Here is a 10,848-nt window from a genome sequence, read left to right as displayed (position 1 = left end):
CTATGACATTGTTGAGAAATGAGTGGAAGAAATAACCAGACAGGTAGACATCAAGTGTAGGTCTCTCTCCCAACTTTACAGAATAGTGGTACTGGCAGAGGCAGCTAGGTGGTGCAGTGGATAGAGCACTGGCCCTGGATTCAGAGGACCTGAGTTCAGATGCAGCCTCAGACGCTTTAACAGTTACTAGCTGTGTGACCCTAGGCAGTCACTTAACCCCAATTGCCTCACAAAAACAAACCCAAAAAAAACAAATAATGGTACTGCAATTCTGTTAGCAGGGCATCAAATGCCTCTCTAAGGTATGCCTAGTTCTAAATCTCTCACATCATTAGTGATTCATCATTGAACTTTGCTAAATTCATCTTCCTCAGATAGGATTCAATCTTTAGTGCTAACACTTAAACCTCAGTTAATTTGTTTATTACAGAAGCAATTAGAATCCATTTAGAGAACCATACTGTAATATGACTTGAATGCTAAACTTGAGAATTGGATTACATAGAGTTGGTATTGGATTAGGGGGGAATTTTGTGGGGTTCAACATACAGTAAAACTTGGACTATCTGGAACTCTGAGGAAATAAATCATTCTGGACACTTTAATTTTCCAGAGAACTAGAGGTTTGTCCACGTAATCAACAAACCTTTTTTTAATTAAAAAAAAAAGGCTGATAGTATTCTTTATATAATTTATTGCACAACTTTTTGTGGTAGCAAAAAGAAAAGTAGGGGAGACAATGGGTTTGCCATCAGCTGGGAAATGATTACAAATCTAAATTTAAGGGGTTGGCAGTTTTAATGCCACCTCAATCAATGCAATTGAAGAAGACTAGGGCATTTCAATTGAATCAATCATACAGAATAAACTGAGAATGAAGAAATTTTCTTAAAAACCTCATCACAATATGAATAGGTTTTAATTAATTTGAGAGGATTATGTACTTTGACCATTGGATGAAAGGTAGATGATACTAGATAGGAAAATATCTTATGATTACCTGAAAGATCATACCTTTGGACCTAAATATGAAAATATCAATCAAATCCAATGGTGAACCAGTCAAAAAAAACTGGACCAGTTTCAGAAAAACAAGTTATTACCTAGGAATTTCAGTTCCGGAGTTGGACCTAAGTCCCCACAAAATGAATCAGTTTTGGAGAAAAAAGATTTTTCTGTTTTTCCTCCTCCCCAACTGATCTCAGAGAGACTAGATCAGTAAATAGATAGTGCATCCACTGGGATGAGAGAGTCTGGACTAGTAGTTTAGACTGAAACAGAATGAACACTGAGGACAAAATTAATTAAGAAAGACAGTCAGTCAGACGAACAGAAAGCACAATTTCTGAAGCATGACTCTTGTCAAACCCAAGAATGCTACCCGAGACTCAAGAGAGAACTTCAGGACATAAGCAGCAGAAAATATTGTTACTTCTTTGCCACATGTATCTTATACTTATGCCTTCCTATCATTGTACTCTAAATTTGAGCTCATTCTTTCCGTCTATCCGCTTGTACTTAAATGTGCTTTAGACCTTTTGGGGAAGGGAGAAAATATTTTGTAACACTTATTTTTATTGTATCTTAGCATATACCTTTGTTAAAATTTAATTGGGACCATCTGATTATTAATGGAAAGCCTATATTGATGGGGGCTCTGAATTACACTTCTAGAAAACCAGGGCTTCAAGGTCCTAGAATTGACCACTGGAATTCTGAGTGAATGTATATCAAATGAACCCTATGAGGGATCCCAAAATGTGAGTGCAAGTATTAGTTGGGGGAATGAAAACTAGTGTGGGTTGGTACTTACTGTATTAAAAGAGCTGTTTGGCTCCTATCTCAAACACTTATTAACTGTGTTACCATAGGCAAACTATTTAACTTTCAGAATCTACTTCCTAAATTGGAAAATGAGGATTATATTTGCACTATTTACCTGTCACAGGATTGTTGAATGAAAGTGTAATGTAAACCTTAAAGTACTCTAAACAGTATGGTAAAGGATTCAACTTGTGGAGATGATTACAGGGTGCATGTGTTAGCAGTGGGGGGGAGGAAAGATTTCAGGTTTAGGGAACAGCTTCGGTTAAGGCATTAAGATCAGAAATGTGAGGAACAAGATAGTCCACATTCATAGAAATGGTGTTGTTTGTTAGTTTAGTGTTACATGAGTCTTAGTCACATATTTCAAACCTCTTTAGAGAGATTTCTGTAATGTAAACATATGAAATAAAATGAGCACAGATTAGATGTCTAAAAGTCTGTGGCTCTAGAATTCGTCATTAAGCAGTGGGATTTCAAGCACTGTGGCACCTGGATGAAAGGGATTTGGGGCCTAAGGGATGGGTATAAAACACTCAAATCACATTAAGTAAGCAACTGCTTGCTAATTAAGCTGGCTCTAACTAGGAAAAGTGCTGCCAATATAGAATGACCAAAACCTGTGTTGACCCCTTATAGTCAAGGTTTTATTTGGCTCAAGTATCAGGGAACTTTTCTCACGATTTTGTGCTAGTTTCTGTCCTTAAATCACAATCTAAGACTAAGGGAAGGTTCATACTGCATGTACTTTATCAGTCCATGATGATATAGCCTTTTTCTAGGTAGATAGTTCCTTTGGGCTTTCATGGACTTCAATCAACATGAATAAACATTAAACACCTACTATGTGCCAGGCACTATGCTAGACACTAGGGATACTGCTCTCAAAAAACCTTAATATTCTATGAATATACATGTCCACAAATATATGTATATATGTCTACACAAAGTAAACACAAGATATTTTCGAGAGGAGGCATTGGCAACTAGGGGATCAGCAAATGCCTCATGTAAGATGTAGCACTCAAGCCGACCTTCTTAGGATGCTAGAGATTCGAGAGGAGGGAGATGGGGAGGCCAGTGCAGAGATGGAAACAGGAGATGTGATGTTTTGCAAAGGTCAGCGTGGCCACTTTGGCTGAACCTTAGAATTCATTAAGGAAAGTAAGAGCCAATAAGCCTTGAAAGCTTATTGGATCCAGATTGTAGAGGAGATTAAATGCTTAACAAGTTCTTGTATTTGATCCTGGGAGATATATGAAGCTATTGCAGTGTATTGAGGAGAGTGATACAGTGAGACTTGGGTTTAGGAATATGATTTGGCAACTGTGTGGAGGATATATTGGAGAAGAGACAGACTCAAATCAAGAAGGCCAATTAGTATAACTTATTGCAATGGTTTAGATGAGAAGTGATGAGATCTTGAAGTAGGGTGGTAGCTGTGTAAGTAAAGAGATGATTTTATAACAGCAGCATCATGGAGATAGAAGCCACAAGACTTTGCAACTGATTGGATTTTTTTTCCTTTGGGGATGTGGGATGTTTGGGAACCCTATATCAGCATTAGCACTCACCCTTTCTATTTCTTCTGGAAAACACCATTGCAGATGTTGGACCAATAAAAATAAGTTCATAACGAATGTTGTTTTATGTGCTCAACAGATTCCTTGGGGGGGGGGGCAGGGCAATGAGGGTCAAGTGACTTGCCCAGGATCACACAGCTATTAAGTGTCAAGTGTCTGAGGTCAGATTTGAACTCAGGTTCATCCTGAATCCATGGCTGGTGCTTTATCCACCGTGCTACCCAGCTGCCCCCTCAACAGATTCTTAACAGGTTGAAGGTTAGGGAGGGCTTGTAGTTTGAGTTCGGCAAAACATTTCCACTGCATTAGCTCCAGTTTTTGGACAGTAACGCCAGGTCACAGGATGTCATAGCCACAAAAAAGTGAGGAAATAACAGTCCCAACAGCCTAAAACTCTAGGTTAATTGGGAGACTTAACTACACTCAGGGCATAATTAAGGTAAGATGAATCAAGAGGGAGGGAATGAAGATGTTAATGTAAAAAGAAAGAAAGAGTATTTTTCTTTTTTATTTATTTTCTTTTTTTTTCTTTTTGCAGGGCATTGAGGGTTAAGTGACTTACCCAGGGTCACACAACTAGTAAGTGTCAAGTGTCTGAGGCTGAATTTGAACTCAGGTCCTCCTGAATGCAGGGCTGGTGCTTTATCCACTGCACCACTTAGCTGCCCCCCAGAAAGAGTATTTTTCAAGTCACCAAAGACCAGGTAGTAGAAACTTACTTCACTATGCTCCTAGTGTCTAGTTTTTGGAATCATTTTCTCATAGCAAACCATCATAAAATGCCTAGGCCTGGCCTCTAATCCTCAGCACTTCACCTGTGTGAGCCTGTGCCCTCCTCTGAAAGATGAAGAGGTTGGACCAGGTGAAATGTTTTTTATCTATTTGCTTCAAATCCGCAGGACACACCATCCTCAAGCTGGCTGGCTGCCAGGACAACAGCCGCTTTGCCATGCTTCCTAGGCTACCATCCACCCCAATCAGTATAAGAAAAACCAAAGTCTAAACCCAGATCATTGTTCCCTATTCAGTGCTTGGTGAATCCTAGAAAGAATAGGAAGGAAGCATAAGGTATATAAGGTATCTTTACAAAGACTTGTTTTAGCCACAAACCATTATCCATCCCTGCACTGATGTCATTAGCATTCTTTGACTCCTCCTAGAAACCCAGCCCTCATCATCTCCATTCATACTGAATTTATACTCAAGAGCAAGGCAGCTTTAGCCCTGCTACTCCAGGGGAGGTTTCTGTACTCTCTGAGCTCATTGTAGGAAACCTTCATTTCAATTTGTTGGCTGTACCTTCACAGGAAATTCCCCTCCTCATTGTCCCCCAATAGGTCCTTCCTGGTGAGGAGATTGGTATAAGGTAATATCACCTCAGTGTCCTTGTTTAGGAAGGATGGGACGTTGGTCAATTAGAGATTACCCAGTGATTTTTTGTTTGTTTGGTTTTAGTGAGGCAATTGGGGTTAAGTGACTTGTCCAGGGTCACACAGCTAGTAAGTGTTAAGTGTCTGAGGCCGGATATGAACTCAGGTCCTCCTGACTCCAGGGCCGGTGCTCTATCCACTGTGCCACCTAGCTGCCCCTACTCAGTGATTTTGATGATGAACATCCTTTTCAAAATTCTGTCATAGGACCCCTTTACAACTCTTAATAACTGAGAAACCCAAAGAGTTTTTGTGTTTATTTTCCATGTCAGAAATAAAACTCATAGAATTTTAAAATATGTATTTATTCATTAAAATAATCCCATTACATGTTAACAATATAGTTTTATGAATAACCATGTTTTATTAACAAAGCAAAAACAGTGAGACAAGTGGCACTGTTTGAGGTATTTTTGGAAAACTTTCTAACATCTAGCTTAATAAAAGACAGCTGGATTCTGCTCTCTGCATTCAATCTGTTGTGATCTATTGTTTTGGTTGAGATATTTGAAGAAAACCTGTCCCCACAGATATAGATACTTAGAAAAGAGAGATAGACACGACACCTTAGTATTATTAGGAAAAGAGTTTCGATACCTTTCCCACCCAAGGTCCCAAAGACTACTACACTTTGAGAAATGTTGCTTCCATCATTCCAAGAGAGAATCACTTGAAGGAAAAGGGGATGGATGCCTAGCCTGGAACACATTTAGAAGGGAATGGATCATTTGCCTTCCATTATTTGAAAGGTTTCCAGGTAGAGGATTCTGCTTAGCCCCATGAGGTAGGAGCAGGGACAATGGGTAAAACTGGCAGAGTGACAGACTTTAGCTAAATGTGAGGGAAACTTCTTCATTGTCCCAAAACGGAACAGGTTACACAGTAAAGTGGCAGTAGTTTCCCACCTCACTATAATTCTTCTAGCAATTCTGGCTGATCATTTTCTTGGGTATAATATAAAGGGAGTTCATGTTATAGTCTAGTTCAGACAAGATGACCTCCGAAGTTCCTGCCAACTCTGAGATTTTATGCTTTTCAATGACATAATTGTAGTGTGTGTAGGCAACAGCAAATTTTCTAACCCTTTTTTGGCCTCCTAATTCTTTGATTGTGTTGAATATACACAGGTAACAACAACAACAACAAAAAAGCACAGTTTACTGCTTTCTATATTTACATATTTTTATTAGAATTCTTCAAAACTGTCAACAGATGGGCAACATAACCAAAACAAAAGAACAAAAAACAGAAACAAAACACGGAACAATATCCTTTAAACTTGCACCACTTACATATTTATACATATTGTATTTATTTATATATATATAAAAATATTTTCAAGGACTTAAGGATTTGGGAATATCCAAAAGACATTATTGCTACATCTCCATATTTACATAAAACACCACAAAACAATTTTAAACATCCAGCCACTGCAAAGTAACTTTTGATTTAAAAATTAAAAAAAATTATAAAAATATAACCTTTCAAGGATATCTGAGACAAAACTTTCAGTGAAGTGCCCCTGAAGTACCTAGATATGTACAATTAGCAACTGCTTTTTTTCCTACCATAACTAATATAATAAAAGCCGATGCCAAGGGAAGGAAGGTTCTGCTGATGAAAATAAAACTCCAGGATAACTATCTGTCTGCATAACAATTACCCTCAAAGAACTCGCCAACTTTTAGAAACAGCATAGACAAGTCCAGTGCAAATGGTTATCTTCCTTTCAGTGGCCAGAGATCTGCCAGGAAGAATGGTCAAAGGAATGATGAGCTGGGAAGGGAAGAGGGAATATGATGGAGGACAAACGGGCATTCTTGCTTAAAACCTGTCACGTACTCATTTAATGGTTATTCAATCTGGGTATCTGTGGCATTTATAGAAATGGGTACTATAGCAAAATCCATTCATTACCTGTGCTAGAGACCAAAAAGTAAAATTTAAATACCATTCTTTACCAGTTCTGGGGGACCCAGAGCAGAAAAGGGGCCTCAGACACTGATATAGTGTGTTGAGTAGATAAATAACAGTGCCTCAAGTGCAAGTTGGTTGTAAATAGGTATGTTATAGATTCTCTTCTCTCCGTGCTTTGGGGAATCTATTGTGAACGGATGAAGCAAGAGAAGCAAAGGCAGTACTTTGGAGGGAAGCAAAGGCTGCTTTGTGGGCACCTGAGTACGCTCTTGGACTCAGGGCTAGGGTATCCTCAAAATAGATTATCTATACATACATACACGCACATACATACATCTTTATATATAATATATACTGGCCTGAGGTCCAGGGCATGCCTATAAATGAGGCTGAATCTAAATTTGTTTTCCTGCTATATTAAGGATCTTTATGAAATAGCTCGCTTTCTCATGCCTGCAGACATCATGCAATAGATAGGTAGGGAGATATTGCAAATGGCATCCAAAGCATCAGCTACAAAGCTGTTCTAGGATTCGCAGGCTCTTTATGGGAAATCTGTACAGCAAGTCAACAGGTTTAAAAAGAGACGCCTAGGACTGTGCTTTCTTTCTTTATAAAAGACAAAAAAAGATGACAACTAACTTCTTGGGTGGCTTCTACTCCTAACAGAGAGCCCCATTCCCTGGGGAGGCTCCAGGGTTGTGCATGAAGGAAACGTGTGAAGTTCTTCCCCTAATATACATGAGCAATTTCTTTAGGGTCCCCTATAAGTGCTAGCACACTGCTGATCCATCTTGTCTATCCCCTTGGCTAAGCTGCCACTATTAAAACAGGCCCCGAATACAGGAGGGAAACCTTATGCAGTGGTTGGAATGCCTTCCTTCACATTCCACATGGGAAACATGATGCTTTTTCCCAGGGCTCATGAACCTCCTCAACATGAAAAATCTGGTTTTCATGTAAGCAAGTGGGTGTTTTGGAGAATTACTTTAGCATAGTATGCCTTCCCTCCTTCCCTGACTCCTTTTCTTATAACCTGACATTTTACACAGAAATGCTTGGCTATGATGTCTCATGGGGCAGAAAAAAAAGGGTGCTCCCAACCAGGGCCTCTGCTCTTGTACCCCACCTGCAAGTGTGACTAAAAAAGGCCAAAAGTGATTGACTACTTCTATTTATTATCTGACAAAGGAAAAAATAATGAAATAGCAACCTCTCTTCACAAGTCAGACCTAAAAGGGGATTGCCTTCAATCCCCCTCTCCTTTAAATCAGGCCCTACATGGGTTTTCCCAAGCTAGCTCCCTACTGAGAATATGTACAACTTCTGCCCTTACATTGTGATGATGGCTGCATCTGTGGTGAGTTCATTCAGGCTATGACAGTGTATTCACAAAGGACAGAATTACAGCAACGCTCCCATTGTGCTAGAGTGGCCAGCAAGTAGATGAACAAAAGAAAAGTCATGGAAACCAAAAGAACCGGCCCATTCTCCTTTGGGCCCAACACGTCCTACTTCAGGCATCTTCATGGACAAGCAGGGGCTGAGTGGATGAAGTGCTGCTACCTACGGAATTAATTCTCACAGAGTGGTCAACCGGACTCTCCTGGTTGGGGCTGCTGGTTGTAATGTTGGAGTAAACCTGGGGAGAGCAAAGCCAATGTAAGCAGACTCATCAGGAACATGGATACAGCTAACTGAGCTATCTCAGCTGCTCATTAGGAGCATACATATACCTAATCGGGCTATCTCAGCATCTCACAAAATACAACTAGGCCACAAGTTTCTAAGGATGCTGATTCCATCAGTGTGGGGGACTCCTGATGTGGGCACCCTCTCCCTCACCAATGTAGATTACAATCTGCCTATGACTTAATAGATAAATTCTAGAGTGGTCACTGAAGCTCAAAGAAGTTAAGTGATTTCCCCAAGTGTCACTTGGTAAGTGCCAGAAATGGCATTTGGACCCAGGGCTTCCAGACTTCAAGCCCAGAAACTTCTTATCACTTCCACTAGGTGACTGTATTTTGAGGGTTATCAAAACATAATAATTTATTCAAGAAAACTTATTGAACACTTGGGGCCAATCCTCAAAAGTTACCTTATGTTTCTTAAGTTATTAGGAACCCCTGGGCAGAAAAACAGCCAAGTCAAAGTCTTCTGATAGGATTAACTGGGGGGGGGAAGGGGGAGAACAATTTATGACTTCAGGGGAAAAGTCTGCAAACCTTACCATCAACAAATTAACCTCTCTAAGAGTAGGCTGGATGCAAAAACCTGGCTTGGTGGGTTGAAGGGGCAAGGAGAAGAAGGGAAGACCACACCAAGATTTCACTGGTACATGGAATTTCAGATGAGGAAGCTCCTACTATCAATGAAGGCCAAGTACCTGCTTTGGAACTTGCAGTCTCAAGGCTGAGTTTTGCATATGGGCTTTGTGCATTTTATGTTGGCTTGGATGATCTCATCACTCAAAAAAATTAAAAGGCACTTGAGCTGAGACTTGGCAAGCCCAGGACTCATGAATCTATCTCCCATTGATGCAAGACAAATCACTCACTGCTCTGGGCTTCATTTCTCCTGTTCTGTTCCAAAGCAGTTGGATTTCCAAGGTCCCTTTCAGTGCTGACATTCTATGATATAAGCCACCAAGATGAGAAGACCCCCTGGCGGGGGTAGAGAAGGAGGAACAAGTTATAGCCCTGGCCCCAGCTCCTAATGTCTGAATGGGGAATGCCTTGGACCAAAGAGAAGAAAAAAGCCGTCTACAATGGGTCAGAACATACTCACATGGTTAGTACTGTCCAAGAGCTGCTGCTCAATGAGTTGCACAATCTGCTTGAAGGTGGGTCTCTGCACAGGATCCGAATTCCAGCAGCTCTTCATGATGTCGTACCTGCGGACACACGACCAACCCCGCTGGACTTTTTCCCGCGCCTTGTCTTTAGATGTGTGTGACAACACCCCTCCCTGAGCTCATCACAAATGCATAGCATGTGACAGTGGCTTCAATGATTATTGATGGTCTAATTGATGCACTAAATTAAAAAGTATTTTCCAGAACAGGAAATCAAGGAAATTGGACCATGTCTTTCCAAAGTCAGACAGACTGTACATTTAGAATGCCTGGGAAACTTGTCTCATCTGTAGATGACCTATTGCTGTGAAAATATGTGCCACAAAAATGACATTTGCCCACCTGTAATAAAACAGAATGGGGGTAATTAGATGGTTTGTGTAGCACCAGGCCTGGAGTCACAAAGACCTGAGTTCAAATCCAGCCTCAGATGCTTACTAGTTGTATGACTGTGGGCAAGTCACTTAACCTCTGCCTAAATCAATTGGAAGAGGAAATAGCAAATCACTTCAGTATCTTTTGCCAAGGAAACCCCATGGACTATATTGACGTGATATGGTCCATGGGGTCAAGAAGGCTCAGACATGACTTAAAGACTCAACAACAACAACAACAACAACATGAAACTAGGAGGTATTTGTAAGGCATGTGCTAGCCAAAATTCCCCCACACACACACACACATTTTCCTTTGTTAAAGAAGAAGGGCATGGTCTTGGGCCTCACATTTCAGGAGGTGAACATTCGGGACTGAGCATTCGGAAACCTTCCTTAATCATCTTGTAGAACTTGGAATCGACAGGCATTCCAGGGTACGGACTACTTCCTAAAGAGCAAACACGGCCCACGTCAGAATTAATCACTGGTAAAGCAGAAGAAAGCCTCAAGGAGGCTTCAGGAGGTGATTTGTTGTGAGGGTCATTTTACCTAGAGAGAACAGCTCCCAAAGAAATATTCCATAGGACCAGACATCACTTTCAAAGGTGTAAACGCAGTTGAAAATACTTTCAGGTGCCATCCATTTCACAGGTAGTCGGGCCTATGAGGGAAGAAGAACAGAGACAATAAGAAACTCACAAGACTGACAAAAAATTACTGTTACAGCTGTATGTGGTAGGAGATGGGGAGGAGGGAGACAGGCCCAGTCCTGAGTTCCCCCAGACTCCTCCTCTCAGAATGGCTTCAAAGAATCTTTCCTTTTTGCTCTGACAGCTGTCATGCTGACCTACTTAACT

The 10,848-nt window shown here is 40.6% G+C and overlaps 1 protein-coding gene across 2 annotated transcripts in view; it reads right to left on the bottom strand.

Annotated features, from left to right (window-relative positions):
* Positions 1–5,164: 5,164 nt before the first annotated feature.
* The window catches only part of KIT (KIT proto-oncogene, receptor tyrosine kinase), a 97,538-nt gene continuing 91,854 nt past the window's right edge, over positions 5,165–10,848 (bottom strand). For both annotated transcript variants that reach the window (XM_043972751.1, XM_043972752.1), the window contains exons 18-21: positions 10,541–10,652; positions 10,340–10,439; positions 9,548–9,653; positions 5,165–8,399 (exon numbers count right to left, since the gene is read on the bottom strand). In XM_043972751.1, the coding sequence (XP_043828686.1) occupies positions 8,274–8,399; positions 9,548–9,653; positions 10,340–10,439; positions 10,541–10,652 (444 nt within the window). In that variant the 3' untranslated portion in view covers positions 5,165–8,273. The remainder of the gene's footprint in view (positions 8,400–9,547; positions 9,654–10,339; positions 10,440–10,540; positions 10,653–10,848) is intronic.

The sequence above is a fragment of the Dromiciops gliroides genome, chromosome 6, assembly GCF_019393635.1.
Source record: "Dromiciops gliroides isolate mDroGli1 chromosome 6, mDroGli1.pri, whole genome shotgun sequence".
NCBI classification, from domain to species: domain Eukaryota; kingdom Metazoa; phylum Chordata; class Mammalia; order Microbiotheria; family Microbiotheriidae; genus Dromiciops; species Dromiciops gliroides.
This window is presented reverse-complemented; position numbering and strand designations above follow the sequence as displayed.